Genomic DNA, 15,896 nt, shown 5'->3' on the forward strand with positions numbered 1-15,896 from the left:
GCCCTGCATCAGAGCGACCAGCTCCAACAGCGCCAAGGTGGAGAATTCCCGGACTGTGGGGGACAGGCATTGGGCCAGCAGCACACACAGCTGAGGTCTCTGGTGTTTACTCGTATGCGTCTTTCTTTGTATCAAGAGTGGAAATGTGACGTCCCCTCACAGGATCATGAGCTCAAAGGCAGTGTCTTCTGCTTCATGGGACACTCCCAGGGGCCAGCCCAGCCCTGGACATACAGGGTGATGGATGGAGAGGCAGGGTTGCGAGCAATTCAACCAAGGCATTTGGCCATTCGTGTGCAGTGTGCAGTGAGAGCTGAAGTCCAGCCCCGTGTGTAGGGCTGAGATGTTTGGGGGCAGCAGGCGGGCTTTGGGGAAGAGGGCTGGGCTGTTCCTGGAGTGTTTCTTGCAACCGTAACGTCCTTGTCCCTTAAGACTCACGAGATGTCGTTTTATCCACCAGTCACTGGGTGGTAACCTGAGCCAAAGTCACCTTATGTGAGATCTCTGTCCCCAGGTGAAGGCTGTGAGTGCCTCATCCTTTGGGGCAATCTGGTATCAGCCCGGCTCTCCTCCGGGGCCAACCGCCCCTGTGACACAGGGCTACCCCTAGGAGTCCCAGAGACAGGCAGATTTCAGATAAGAGGTGGAGCTGGAGAAGCGGCAGCAACGCGTTCTCTGCTTACCTGAAGCTTCTCGATCAGAGGCGAGCTCTTCACCTTGACTTTAGGAGGGTGGCTGGCATTGGGTGGCGATTTCTACAGAGTAAATGGACCAAAACAAGCAGATGAGCCAGGCGTAGGCGGCAAAAAGGAGGGGGTGGGTGGGAATTTGGTGTCACCACGGTGTCATGTAGCTCCCAAGCCCACTGACATCACTGGGGCTTGGGTGAGGCGGCTCCCTCCTCGCCCTCCCTCATCTCACCGGGAGCTGCAGATCAGAGCAGCCAGGCAGGCATCCAAGAGCCAGGAGGCCTCCCAGCCTGGCAAGAGCGACTTTCTTGTTATCCCAAGGGAACCTGTGTCTGCAGGGGGCAGGGTCTTCACCTCCGGCTCTTCAACAATCGGAGGGGGCTGAGTGTCAGGGGTCCAAACACTTGGGCCATCCTCCTCTGCTTTTCCCAGGTTGTTAGCAGAGAGCTGGATGGGAAGTAGAGCGGCTGGGACATGAACCGGTGCCCATATGGGATGCCGGCACTGCAGGCAGAGGTTTCACCTGCTATGCCAGAACATTGGTGCTGGCTCCTTGTTCTGTTTGAGAACTGAGAATAATGACGATGATGTGACAGTGCGGAAGGAGGGGACAATCCCATACTGATGGATTGCATGTTATTGGAAGATCCAAGGCAGAGGGGGGGATCTTCCTATAGTTTGGAGTCTAGTAAGTCATCCACACCTTGTTCCCAGATTCTGATTTTCCTGAACCTTAAACAGTTCCAAAATAACTGATCACGCAGTTCCTGAGAGTGGCAGCAGGTGGCAGCATTTCCTTTATGGTAGAGGAAAACGGACCTGCCATCCCTGTGTGTATAGATGTATTTCTATGACAGCCCTAGAAAGCCCCACAGTGACTAGAAAATATGCACCTGATTTTTCAGATGGGGGTGTTCTGCAGCCCTTTTATGAGTGGATGAGGCAGGGTCTGCAGCTGCATGAAACACTACAGAGAGAAGTAATCAGGGTCACTGTCTGCAGGAGGACACTGCTGTTAGCAGGTGCTGTGCGGGGACCTGGCCCCATGTCCCAGCGGGCCTAGAGAGCAACAGGGATAAGAAGGGATGCCACGTCCCTTCCCAGCACTGGGCTAGGACCCAGGCGTGGCCTGACTTTGGCCCTTCCCGCAGGGCCCCCTGGATTCCAGTGTTAGGGCTGCTGCGGGCTGCACACTAGGGCACAGAAGGAGCAGAGCGGCCAGCAGCCTCCGTGCAGCACTGGACTGGGGCTGGGCCAGGCTGAAGCCAGGAGCCAGGAGCTTCATCCAGCTCTCCTACGTGGGTGCAGGGGCCCAAGCACTGGGGCTATCCTCCACTGCCTTCCCACATGCGTTAACAGGAAGCACTGGATCGGAAGGGGAGAGCCGGGACTCAAAGCAGCATCCCTACGGAATGCCAGGCCTGCAGGATGGGGCTTTAACCCGCGGCACCACACAGCATTCTTCCTATGAGCAAGCAGCCTGCCAATCCAGGCAGGGCTCAGTCTGAAGCCACCTCCACCCCAGCTCCCGAGACAGGTGTTTGGAGCAGCTGTTGGGATGCCTCTTGGGACACCCTTATTCTATACTGGAGTATCTAAGTTCAAGTCCTCACTCCCCAGCTACTGATCCCCCTTCCTGGTAAAGTGCACCTTTGGAGGTAGCAGGTGATGGCTCAAGTACTCAGGTCCCTGACAACCACCAAGGAGACCTGGGTGGAGTTCCTGGCTCTTGGTTTCAGCCTGGCCCAGCGCTGGCTGTTGCATGCATGTGAGGAATGAACCGGATCTCCCTTTGTCAGTCTCTGTCTTCCTGCCTCTCAAAAGTAAGATAAAAAAATAAAAAACAAAGCACATAAATCCCACCCCACTGCTCCTTCACTCTTTGGTCACTGGGTGCCAGGTAGCTGCTGGGTGGTGCACCCTGCGTCCCACCCCGTAACTCTGTCTCTGCAGAGCCTGGGAATGGAGCTGTTTAATCCGATCAGAACCACCCTGACTCATTGTGCTTTTATTCCAGCGGATAAAACTTCCCCAAGCAGACTACCTGATCTGTTTGGCTGGTGTTCCTGTCTTCATTTATAAATAAGGAAAGGGACACACTGTGGGGCAGTGACTTCCAGGCCATGCCTGGGGGATGGGGGATGGGGACAGCCTCACATTAGGCTTCTGGCGGCCACAGCCTCAACCTGTTGCATGGCAGCTGTGACACGCGGCCAGCGGGGCAGGCTTTCGAGGAGAGGCTGACCCACTGCAAAGAGAACTTGGTGGCATGCACGTGAGCACCGGCTGGAAACCTCACGAAGCCACAGACCTGTGATGGCAGTGCTGGAAGACACCGAACCAAAACACTTGTGTTTTAAACTGTGCTCCTGGGGACTCTCTCCCAGGACACGCCCCTTGCTTGGTGGGAGAGGGCACAGTATTCTCAGAGCAGCTGGGCTCCAGACCGGATCAGGATCAACGGACTTTCTGCTTGAGCTGATGGGCACCTTGGAAAACCACTGCGCTACTCCGACTGTTTCACTTTGTAGATGCCAAAATGGAGGCACGAAGGGGCGTGCCTGCGCCCACACAGGCATCCAGCGTGGGTCCCCAGGGAAGAAGGGTTGCTGTGGCACTCAGGAGCTGAGCTGTCTTTGGCTTGCCTGCTCTGGTTCAGGGCTGGCCTCTCAGGCTGGCGAGAGAACATGCAGATTCGTCCCTGGCATGGACCTGACAGTGGTCAGGTGCGTGGGACGCGGGGACAGGGCTCTCACGGCCACAATCAGATAAATGAGCTTAGGTGAGTATGCAGGCTGGGAATCTATTACTGGCTACGATCTGTGATTCCAGACTCTTTATGATGTTGGTAGCATTAGCTATTTATATCCAAGGCCAGCAAGGGCTCTGGTTTCTTCCAATGATCCAGAACAACCTCTCCAGCCATTACAAAGACACGGCGGAACACGAGGGTCTCCTACGTCACGGTTCTGTCCAGTGCCAGCACGCCCCGTCTTTCCAGGGCCTTCTCCCTTCCTTATTCCAAGGTCACCTCGGTCACAACTTTCTTCACTCCTGGATCTGGTGTGGTCCATTCATTCTCTTTGCGGAAATTCCCAGGCTCGAAGCACAGTGTCCTTGACCAATCCTAAGAGCGCAGGGCGGGGCCTAGTTTCCAAAGGGAGGGATTAGGGGCGGAGACTCGTCCTGGCATCTGAGCTGGAGAGAGAATCTAATCTGCACAGTGACCTTGGAGCCTCTTCCTACAACTAGGGGGCAGAAGACCCACAGTCCTGCCCGCACTTACCTGCTCGCCATTCTGGCCCAGCTCTACCCTGGGGGGGAACAGGGGGAGGGAGCAGGGCGGTTTCCTTCTTGTTGGTTTACTGGCTGGTGTCTAGAGGGAGGGTGACGGACAGACACACAGAGAGAAAGAGAGAGCTGATCAGGCCACAGGGAGGAAGAAGTGGTGGGAATGGCGTTAGGCGAGTGTGGGGGTGTCTGGAGAACGGAGTGGAGGGAGGGGATGGTGTGGCTTGGGGACCGCCGCTAGGTAAATGAGCGCCACCTAACGGCCAGTCCATGCCGGCGCATCTCTCCCATTCCTTTCCTGCTAGAGCACCCCTTTTTACTTGCAAGCCATGGACCGAAACCATCGCAAAATGACCTCCACAGCCGGCCTGCAGCCAGTGCCATCTCCTTTCTCCTCTGTGGCATGCCTGCGATGTCTAGAAACTCTGGAGACGCAGATGCACCTCAACCTCAGGCAGCGAGGCGGGCCAGTTCTCACTCTTCAGGAATCCGCCGGTCCCTGGGCGCCTGTCCTTCCTGGCCCTTGGTTTTCCGTCTGAGTGCGCTTCCCCTCCAGTCCCCTCTCCTTTCTCCAGGCTCCGATCTTGAGAGTGCCCGGCCCTGCTTGCTGCTGACTCCTAGGCTATAGGCAGGAGCTGGGCGTGGGGACCTCTTATTTCTGAGCCAACCCAGGCCTGGTGCAGCTGGGCAAGACCTAAGCCTGTGTGGGTGGATGATGGAGAGGAAACTGAAGCCATCTCCCATCTCTGAGGGCTGGTCTTTCAGCTCAGCCCGGTCCCTGGACTTGGCACACTCACAGGGACCCTCTCTCACTTTGCTTCCTAATTTGGTCATGACCAAGCCTCTTCCCTCTCTCTCTTCGGGGGGGGGGGGGGGCTGCCCCAGTCTTTGCCTTCCTCCAGCCCCTCCCAGAGATGGGGCTCTGGATACCCCAGACTTACCTCTTTCACAGCAGCCGCCTGCTCCCTAAAGCGCCCAGCCAGCTGAGCCACCGAGGGGGTCGCCGAGCTGTCCACACTGGCCTTGGTCTCTGCCGGTCTTTCCTGGCAACAGAAGCAGAAGGGAATGTGAATTAGCACACGTGCCCTGGGCTTCCCTACCCAGGTACCAGGCAGGGTCCTTGTTTTGCGGCCACAAGCAGCTGTGACCATGCAAGGCAACAGGGTATGGTAACATCGTTTGCCAACTCACTTCTGCATTTAAAGCTTTCTAAACACCATCCAGTCAACCACATTTGGTGACCATCTACAAAGTACTTGGCTTTGGGTGTGGCTCCGTGGACCTGGGGACAAATACAATTTGGTCCTGTCCTGGGGGGTGTGGCCTGGGATTTTGGAGGCAGCACAAGCCCCAGGCTTCTCATCCCACAAAGGTCTCGGCAGAAGAAGGCTGTACCAGCCACAGCACGGGCGTCTCACTTCCTCGTTCAGCTCCTTTGAAAACTGGAGGCTGCCGAAATGCACCTGGACGGAGGGGCCTTTAGCTATATGAAACGCACTGAGCAAATGCGCTTTATTCAATGTTTTTAAAGCTGTATTAATTTGAAAGGCAGAGCTACAGAGAGGGAGAGAGAGAGAGAGAGAGAGAGAGAGAATCTTGCATCCGCTGGTTCACTCCCCAAATGGCTGCAATGACTGTGGCTGGGCCAAGCCAAAGCCAGGAGCCAGGAGCTTCTTCTGGGTCTCCCACATGGGTGCAGGGGCCCAAGCACTTGGTCCATCCTCCACTGCTTTCCCAGGCCATCAGCAGGGATCAGACCAAAACTGGAACAGCCAGGACTTGAACGGGTGCCCCTATGAGATGCCGGCACCACAGTCCACAGCTTTAACCCGCTGAGCCACACCGCTGGCCCCTGTATAGACTGTGAGTTCCCTCTACCTCTTCCCTGCCTCAGGTCTCAACTGTAGCCGGGAGAATGTGGGCAGCCGTTTGTTTGAGAAAGTCCATCTCCACCTTTCCATGGGTCTCCTGCATGAACACAGCACGGTTCTCTCCAGCAGCAGCTTGCTCACTGCACAGCACACACACACACACACACACACACACTCCTCTTTTTATGCTTAGGGTGTCTCCAAGCTCTCTTACTTGCACGCATCCTCCAAAGTCAATATCATTAGTCTTCCTATGATGTTGGCCCCTTGTAGCGGGGCAGGGGAGGGCCCTCCTACCTTCCCCCACCAACTTCAGGCAGTGACGTTAAGGAAATAGGGGCGGAGGTTTGAGAAGGAGGCCTTGTTTAGAGATGGGAAGGATGCCTGCAGGGGCTATGAACCTGCTGGTCTGTGAATGGCTGTTCTGAAGGAAGGGCCAGGGCCCTCTGCAAGCTCACCACAGGTCTGGCCCGAACACCCATGCTGACTTTGCATAAAGAGGTACAAGGAGTCACCTCTCTACAAGATGCCGGATTTCCTCACCACGCTGGGAAAAAGCCATGGGGGGCTGAGACCCCACCCCAATTCATGCACCTGTCTGACTTTCTCGCTTGCTACGCTAGGAGCCATCAGAGGCCGGCACTTTGCCCTCCTGGAACAACGGAGGCTTCAGGGAGCATGCGTGGTCAACCGAGCTGCTCTTGGCAGAGACGCTGGGCCGGTCAGTGTGTCCATCTGTCTTGCTTCCTGCCCACGGAACGGATCGGCCCTGCTGTCCGCTGCTATTTATTGCACGAATCCTGCTGACGGCGCACTTCATCTGGGCTTTAGAGGCGCCAATCACTGGCTGTGCAGGAAGATACACTCCAGTTAAAAATAGGGCGGTGTAAGAATCCAACAAGTCCTCCCTCACTTCCCCGTCTCAAACGGGGCTTGGCGAGGGGCTCAGAGAACTAAGAGGCTCTGGAAGCATTTAGGGCTTCACAGGCAGGGTCGGAGGAAAGACTAAAAATGTGTCTGTGTTTGCTTTCTTGGAGTGGAGGAGCCAAGGGAGAGGGGGCCGGCCCAGACACGCCCCATCCCCTGAGGCAGGAGACAGACTGATGCCTGTCTCCTGCCAGTCAGGCATACTAAAAGCCAGAGGGGGCAGGTCACCTAGCCAGCGTCACACAGGAGAAGCCATCTGAGGTCATGTGTGACGCATCTGATGCCAACTTCTGAGCAGCAGGCAGTTCTTTTTTTTTTTTTTAAGATTTATTTTACTTATTTGAAAAAGTTACAGAGAGAGAGAGAGAGATAGAGAGGTCTTCCATCTGCTGGTTCACTCCCCAAATGGCCGCAATGGCCAGAGTTGGGACAATCCAAAGCCAGGAGCCAGGAGCTTCTTCTGGGTCTTCCATGCAGGAAGACCCAATGTCTTGGGCTATTCTTTACTTCTCTACTGCTTTCCCAGGCCATAGGAGAGAGCTGGATCAGAAGAGAAGCAGCCGGGACTCCAACCGGTGCCCGTATGGGATGCCGGCACTGCAGGCTGGGGCTTTAACTCACTGTGTCACAGCGCAGGCCCCCTGCCTTGCGGTTCTGGCAGAGGCAGCTACTAACCCGCTCCCACAGGTTCAAGGCCACGCCGACTCAGCCCTGACACTGCCTTGGTTAGCTCTCACCTTGACTGTGTTCTGAGAAGGACTTGGTGGTCCTTCCCACCCACTCCAGGATGAAATGGTTCTTGGTTCCTGAGAAGTCCACTAAGCACAGAGCCCAATACATAGAACATGCTCATTTAAAGCTGGTTTCTTCCCCCGTCCTCCCATCCGACCCAGTAAGCCAGTATCAGGGCCTGGGCACCTGCTCCCAGGCTCGCTAACACCTTCCAGTCACCCCCACAGACCACACCCTGCTGCAGGTCCCCGTCACGCCAGCCGCTTGCTTCCACTCTGTGTCTCGGTCACTGCCTAGAACTCAGTTTGTCTTCCTCCTCGGACTGATCTCTGTGCCTCACGTCTGTTCTCAGAGTCATCTTCCTTTGTGTCTGGCTTCAGCCCACCAGTGTCTGCACAGATTTCAGGTCTCTACTCCATCCGCCTGGTTCTGGGACTTGCTAAACAAGCCCTTCCTGCCACTGTTCCAGCCTGCTGTGCCAACTGGGTTGGAAGGCAGCCTGTGGTTACAGCTTGACTTTGCCAAGGCCAGGAGAAAGTCGCTGCTGGTGTTTCCATTTCTAAGGGACTTTCTCCCAAGAGCTGGAGAGTCCCGTGTCTGGGCAGCATGGAGCTTCCCCTCTCGCCACGGTTGCCACATTGAGGAAACACAGTTTGGATGCTGCCAACCATCTACACAGTGGGACCTCTGTGTGTAGGGCAAAGAGGGGCTCTTTGTCCCTTCTTGGATCTGCACTGTTTCTCCAGCTTCCTCTTTGGTCCGAGATCTAAGAGCTTCTCACTCTCTGGGCCACAGCGCAGGGAAACCTAGCACCGGGAGGGTCTCACTGTCTCCAGCTTGAGGCAAGAAGCCATGGGGGCTGGGGAACTCTTGAACTTGGCAGAAAGGAAGGTTCTCTCGCTCACCAGAAACAGGCTGAGAAGCCAGCGCTTCCAGGGTGGAAGTCACATTTGCTTCTCTAGTCTTTCAGAATGGAAAAATTGTTCGTGCAAGATGCTCAGCCCCTTCCAACATGCTCATGCTTAAACCGCCACTTCTAAAGGCTCAATGCAGTCTCTCGGGGGTACAGCAATGACTCCAGCATCTTCCTCTGCATTCATACCATTCCTCGTTCTCCAGTTCATTCCGGTATTTGCCCAGTACCATCCTGGGAGGGTGGACAGCGCACTGCCCGGGGAGCCAGCTGGTCATTTGATCTCCTTAGGGCACCTCCTGTGTGGGAACCCCCATCCTCACCGCAACTGGTATATCTTCAATGGTTCTCACCTCTTCTAGAAGAGAAACTGGGGCTGAAGTTGCCAAGTCACTTGTCACTCAATGTTAACACGTGCTGGCATGAGAACATTCTGGGTTCTGAAGCTCCAGGTCTTGCCACACCAATAGGCTACAGTGACTGCTCCTTCGCTGGAAGACTTACTCAGTCTCTTGTCAGTATGCATCCACCGCCCTAGGCCACGGGGTGTAGCAGTGAGCAAGACTGCATTTTGCCCTTCAGGAATTGCTATTCTAGCAAGAGAAGCACACGATAAAGATACACGAGGACACTTCAGAAAGTTTATGGAAAATTGAATTAAAGGGCCGGCATTGTGGTACAATGGCTTAAGCTGCCCATTTCAACACTGGCATCTCACATGGGTTCAGGTTCAAGTCCTGACTGCTCCACTTCTGATCCAGTTCCCTGCTAATGCACCTGGGAAAGCAGTAGAAGATGGCCCAGGTGTCTGGGCCCCTGTGACCACATGTGAGACCTGGAAGAAGCTCCTGGCTCCTGGCTTTGGCCTGGTCCACCTGGCCATTGTGGCCATTTGGGGAGTGAACCAGCAAATGGAAGATTCTGTCTCCTCTTTTCTCTCACTCTGGCTCTTCCTCTCTGTAACTCTACCTTTCAAATAAATAAATAAATCTTTTTAAAAATTATTTTGGTGCAAAAATGTCTTTGAGATTTTCACATGATTCATGATCCGCTAACTTTCTAAAGCAACTTGATATCCAGAAAAATAGATAAGACAATTTGTTACATGCTATGAAAAGATAAAACAGGGCACTTGCTCTGTGGCCGGTGGGAATGCAGCTCTGAGGATGGATCATCTGAGGTGAATCCCAGCTGGGGGGAAAATGGGAGGGACATTCTGAGCAGAAGCACAGACAGGAACAAAGGCTGAAGGACAGAGAGGAGCAAAGTGGGGCAGGGACAGGCTGTGCACGAAGGACCTGGGCAGACAAGGCTGAGAGGCTGTGTGTGGAGGCTGGAAGGAAACAGGGGCGGCGGGGCTGAGAAATGAGGCTGAGAGGGGATGGTAGCGTGGACCAGGCTGGTAGCCAGGGCATGAGGAGGAGGAGAGGGTTTGGAGGTGACACAGCTGGGGGCCCCTGATGCACTGAGTGTAGGGAATCAGGGGAAGCTGGCTCCAAGTTGTTTGACGTGGATATTGGGGCGCATGGTTGGGGGAGGCTTGTGGGGACAGAGATGTGGGGGGTGAGGTGGGGGAATGACTAGTTCTGTCTTGGTCATGGGAACTGGAAATGCCTGTTAGACATCCAAGTGGAGACACAGTACAAGCGGTCAAGTACACACATCTGGATCAGAGGAGGGATTCAGGCTGGAAACAAAGCTTAAAGAGCCACTACGTAGAGATGGTCATGGAGGCCACAGGGATAAAATCAGAGGGAACAGAACGGGCAAGAAAAGAGGTCCAACGGCTGTGCGCTGGGCTGTCTTCTCTCAGCACTGGACCGGCTTTCACCCACAGAGCTGAGGGCCCTGGCCCCAGTACTGCAGCGGGAGCCTGGAAGTCACTGAAGCTGGGACAGCGGCGGAGGCCAGAAATGTCGCGCGTCACACATGACTGCTGTGTCCCTCATCCTTTCTGGTGGTCATTTCTACACCCTTGAGCATCCATCCATAGCCATCGTGGAACCTGCTAGGGTGACAGTGATGGCCTCCAAAGACTGAACAGGGGGAGACGAGAGGTGGGAATGCAGGGGAGGGAGGGAGGTAGACCAGCAACAGAAGACAGACGAGGCAGAGGGTTGGAAACAGCTCCACAGAACAAGTCCAGGGCTTGTCTGGGGTAAGGCACTGCCACATTTTAAGTCCAGCTCCAGAACTAACGCTCTGTATGGATGACATTGATCATGTCACTTGACTTTTCTGAGCCTGAGTCTCTGCACCTGCCATATCAGGTCTGTGCCACACCTGTGACACAGTGCTGGGGATACAGGATACAGCTCACCCACCGTGAGCTTCCTAAGTGCTGGTGCTGGCGCGGCACAGGGGAGGCACCCAGCGGAAGCCGTTCTGCTGAGGCTGAGCTACAGTTTTCTTACATAGGCCAGGGAGAGCAGGGAAGTTATAGGGTTTGCTATGTGGGAGGATTATCCTGGATGCAGATACTATAGCAGCAAATGTTTCGATCCATCTTGGGGACACTGGGCTACTGCGGGAATCTCTGCTATTCTTGGAAGGCAGTTCTGCTCCTACTAAAAAGAGGTGTGCATTCCTGTCATCATCTTCCTCCTCTTCTCCTCACCTCTTCTCTTTCTTCTTCTGATTCTGATTATTGCTATTATGTTATACTCCCTCCTACCGCCCACGGTGGGGAGCGCTCAGAGGGTTGCTGGTAGGGACACGAGTAAATCTCAGAGCTGCTTCTTTCTTGGGTGCTTCCGGCTGAATCCCATGAGCTCCTGAAGCCTCAGTCTCCTACCTGTAAAATGGGAATAACAGCTGCCTTGCCTTCCCCAGGGGTAGGGGGTGGTGGTGAGGCTCTGTGGACACAGTGCACGGAAGCACACTGGGAGGGAGGTACCCAGAGAGGTACTGCAGGAGTACAGCCTGCACCTGCCAAGCTCCCGGGATGTTGGAGCAGGGACAATGGAGCAAGTGTTTAAAGTATGACAGACAGGCCAGTGTGGTGAGCAGAACAAGGCTCCCCGAGGTGTCCACGTTCTCTCCAGAATCTGCGATTCTGTTAGGGTACAAGGCAACGGGCAATTAATTCCGCAGATAGGATGAAGTTGGCCAATCACTGACCTTAGTGGAGGGAGATTGTTCTGGATTATTTGGGTGGGCCCCAGGTCATCAATGGGGGCCGGCAAGAGGGCGGTAAAAGAACCAGAGCTGGCCGGCACCCTGGCTCACTAGGCTGATCCTCTGTCTACGGCGCCGGCACCCTGGGTTCTAGTCCTGGTCGGGGCACCAGATTCTGTCCTGGTTGCTCCTCTTCCAGTCCAGCTCTCTGCTGTGGCCAGGGAGTGCAGTGGAGGATGGCCCAAGTCCTTGGGCCCTGCACCTGCATGGGAGACCAGGAGGAAGCACCTGGCTCCTGGCTTCGGACTGGCGCAGCGCATCAGCCGTAGCAGCCATTTAGGGGATGAACCAATGGAAGGAAGACCTTTCTCTCTGTCTCTCTCTCTCACTAACTCTGCCTGACAAAACAAAAACAAAAACAAAAACAAAACAACAACAACAAAAAACAACAACAACAACAAAACCTGAGCTGAGTGATGGGAGTTAAGAAAGACTCAGCTATCCAGAGTCACTGAACAGTTTTAAGTCAAAGAGCAAAACCCTTGGATTTCTTTTTTCCAGCTCCCTCTGGCTGCGGTGTAAGAAATGGATGGGGAGCCACAGGACCAGGAGACCAGGTTGGAAGCCCTTGACATTGGCATGGAAAGTAAAAGAACGAGCAAGCTGACCGTGATACAGCCTCCTGCAGAAGGCAGATCCCGGTCCCAGAAGACCCCTTCTCTGGGCTGAACTTCTTGTTGGATCTGGGTCTGCCTGGGGAGCAGAGAGCTGCCTTAGGAAGAGCGAGCATGAAGGAGAAAGGAGGGGAATCGGAGAGCTGAGAAATGGATGAGGGCTGCCACTTCCGGAGAGAAACAGAAGACAGAGAGGAACCTCTGGCTGCGAGAGCCGTGGAGATCGGGCATCGCTCCCCTAGCGGCGCGGTTGTTAGCTGTGTATGTGAGCATGACCCCTTCTTGCAATTTGCAAGCCTTAAGTCAGAGTTCTGCAAGGCAGCCACCTTTTATCTGTGGGCGCATTTTTAGGGGGTGGCCTGGGGTGTTTTGATTTAGAGGGGTGAGTGGCCCGCATAGAGAGGGGAATGAAAGATGCAGAGTTTAATGATGCAATTGTTCAGTAGTTGCTACATGCCAGGGAGCTGACCAGGCTGTAGGTATCAAAAACTTATTTATTTATTTGAAAGAGAGGGAGGGAGGGAGAGAGAGAGAGATATCTCATCTGCTCGTTCACTCCCTAAATGCCTGCCATGGCAGGGGAGCTGAAGTTGGGAACTCAAACCAAGTCTCCCATAGGGTGGCAAGGACCCAGCCACTTGAGCTGCCACCACCGCCCTCCAGGATCTGCTTTAGCAAAAAGCTGGAGTCGGAGCTGGAGCTGAAGATCAAACCCAGGTCCTCTGATATGGGGTGCAGGCAGCCCAACTGCTAGGCTAGACACCTGCCAGTCTAAGGATTTTTGGAAAGCAGAGCCAAGGAAGCTTTCTCCTTGAGGGGCTGAGGCCCAACAAGCCCCCTCCACAGGGACAACAGAACAGAGAGTCAGCAGAGGTCACTGAGCCCAGAGGTGGGCCCGAGCATGCGAGGCACCATGGAGTGAACGCTGTCTCACGGATGGCTTTAGACAGAGGGTTCCCCTCAGGAGCGAGCAGAGTTAGAGAGGCTGATGGCTGATGTGGGGGTCAGTGGAGACAGAGATGAACAGTCCCCAGAAGCCATCCAAAAGGAAGGATGGGTGAGTGATTGGGCAGAGTCAAGACACTGCCCAGGTTTCTGGCTCTGGATTCTGGGTGGGCAGGGGTGTGACTGATAGAGAGGAGGAGCCTAGGGGAGGAGGAGGGCTGAAAGGGTGGCAAAGGGTGCGGATAAGGGACGGGAACGGAGCAGAGGGGCCAGGACAGACCCTGCCTGACGCCTGGGAGTTTTGCAATCAGGTGAACCTGGCATTGAACTTGGCTCATGTTACAAGGCCACAGCGGAGTCTGGAGACAGGCAGGGGAAGCCAAGGCTGCACGAGAGGACACAGACCCAGCAGCCTCTCCAGGGTTAGGCGCGGCTGTTTCCCTCTTGTCTTCCTCCTCCCACCAGAGCAGGTGCAGCAGTGAGAAGCAGATCAAATTCAGTCTTGTTGTTCCAGAAGCCTCTGAGTGTCTCTCTCCCAGGCAAAGGGGAAGAAGGGGAGAGGTGGGCCTGCAGAGCTGGCCCGGGTGACTGGGATGGCACTCACACACCTGGGCCAACGAGGAAATGCATAATCTGTCACTCTCCGAAGCAGGGGCAAAGCCTGCCTGTCATGTGCTGCCCTTGTGCTGGCCGGTCCAGGGGTGGCCTTGGTTTCAAGGAGGTTCTCCTCACCCTGGGTGCTCCCTCTCCAGGGCAGGTCCACATCCACACCCTTCCCTGGGACCACTCCTGCTTCTTCAGCCGGAGTCGGTGGACAGTGTGCGGTGTCCTAGGGTCTGGGACACTTGCCTCCAGGCTGCAGCAGAGAGCAGGGCCGCCTTCTAAGATTAGAACAAGTCTCCCAAGGACCCGGCCGGCCTCCAGGTCAGCTGCAGCCTCTCTAGTTACAGCGTCTCCCCTCCCCGCCTCCCTCACGGTGTGAGCTCAGTTCTGGAGCTGGACCCTTAGCAGGGAGCCCCTTCAGGACACGCTGCGATTGGCAGGGTGTGGCACTGGGCCCGTGGTTCATGGCCTGGAGCATGGCACTGGCAGGAGAGCGGAGGCAAAGCTTTCATCCGACTCCTGGGTCCCATTGCACGCAGCAGAAATCAGCGATGATGACTCCAACAGCTGCAGAGACCTGAGCGCCAGCACATCAGGTCTCCCATGTGCACAAATGCATTTCACGTACGGAATGTAAGCCGAGGAGGGAGTCACTTTATTAACCCTGCTGGACCAAGGAAACTGAGGCACAGTAGCTTCTCCAAAGGTGGACAGAGTGAGCGACAGCAGGATTGTTCTCTGGAGTGACTTTGGGGTACTTGCTCAGTACCTTCTTATCTGGCTATCAATGAACAGCTTCATGGAACTTGTAAAGGGGAAATGGGGCAAGGGCTCTGAAGGGCCTCACTCTGTCATAAACAGACATTATTTAGGGGCCAGCGCTGTGACATAGCGCACATAAAACCATATGGGTGCCAGTTCGAGTCCCGGCTGCTCCACTTCCGATCCAGCTCTCTGCTATGGCCTGGGAAAGCAGTAGAAGATGGCCCAAGTCCTTGGGCCCCTGCACCCATGTGGGAGACCTGGAAGAGGCTCCTGGCTCCTGGCTTTGGATTGGCACAGCTCTGGCCATTGCAGCCATCTGGGGAGTGAACCAGCGGATGGAAGACCTCTCTCTCTCTCTCTCTCTCTCTGCATTTCTGTAATTGTGCCTTTCCAATAAATAAATTAAAAAAGGATATGTCACCTTTAAAGAAAATACACATTATTTCTTCTTCTTCTTTTTAAGCCTAAGAAACTGTGAATCCGGGATTGTTAACTCTTTTGTTGTTGTTTGTTTAATTTGAAAGAGAGAGAAACAGAGGCAGGTAGAGACAGAGAGCTCCCACCCACTGGTCCTCTCTCTAAGTGCCTGTGACAACAAAGAATGGGCCAAAGCCAAACCCAGGAGCCAAGAGTTCAACCCAGGTCTCCCCCATGGGTGGCAGGAACCCAACCACTTGAGCCATCACTGATGCCTCCAAGGGTCTGCATTTGCAAGACGCTGGCGTCCAGAGCCAGAGCCAAGGCACTCCAGTGTGGGACACCGGCGTCTTAGCTGGCATCTTAACCAGCAGGCCAAATGCTTGCCCCAGGCGTGACTTCTGAAGGCTCCTAGGCCCATCCTCAGAGGTTCAGAGCTGGCCTGAAGTCACAGGTCAGGCAGGTTCAAGCATGCCTAGGACAGAGCCAAGGGCTTGTCCCACAGAGGCCAACAGGCCTTGGCTCATGTCATCAAGCTAGGAAGAAACCACTTTTCCACTTCAATGAGTACGTGTCTGCACCAAAGGTTTTACTTGATCAAATTGCCTATTTGTTTTTTTAACAACTTAAAATTTTGTTTTGAGAGGTTGAGAGATAGACAGCTCCTGTGTGTTCACTTCTCAAATGCCCAGGGTAACCAGGGCAAAGTCGGGAGCTGGGAGCTCAATCCAGGCCTCCCAAGTTGGTGGCAGGGACCCAACCACCTGAGTCATCCCTGCTGCTTGCCAGGGTCTACCTTCGCAGGAAGCTGAAGTCAGAAATCAAACCCAAGCACTCCAGTGTGTGACATGAGAGTCTTAACCCCTGTCTTAGCCACTAAGGTCAACTACACGCCCCCAAATTTCCTATTATCTCTTGGCTACAATCCTTGAAAAATTCCAGATAAGAAGTC

General features: G+C 54.7%; 1 protein-coding gene across 2 annotated transcripts in view; it reads right to left on the bottom strand.

The window, feature by feature from the left end:
* RCSD1 (RCSD domain containing 1) overlaps positions 1-15,896 on the bottom strand; it is a 69,248-nt gene that overhangs the window by 12,116 nt on the left and 41,236 nt on the right. Inside the window, exons 2-4 of one of the 2 annotated variants that reach the window (XM_051857158.2) lie at positions 4,922-5,023; positions 3,976-4,065; positions 684-755 (exon numbers count right to left, since the gene is read on the bottom strand). In XM_051857158.2, the coding sequence (XP_051713118.2) occupies positions 684-755; positions 3,976-4,065; positions 4,922-5,023 (264 nt within the window). The remainder of the gene's footprint in view (positions 1-683; positions 756-3,975; positions 4,066-4,921; positions 5,024-15,896) is intronic. The other variant, XM_008264120.4, reaches the window with a different exon arrangement.

The sequence above is a fragment of the Oryctolagus cuniculus genome, chromosome 7 (assembly GCF_964237555.1).
Source record: "Oryctolagus cuniculus chromosome 7, mOryCun1.1, whole genome shotgun sequence".
NCBI classification, from domain to species: domain Eukaryota; kingdom Metazoa; phylum Chordata; class Mammalia; order Lagomorpha; family Leporidae; genus Oryctolagus; species Oryctolagus cuniculus.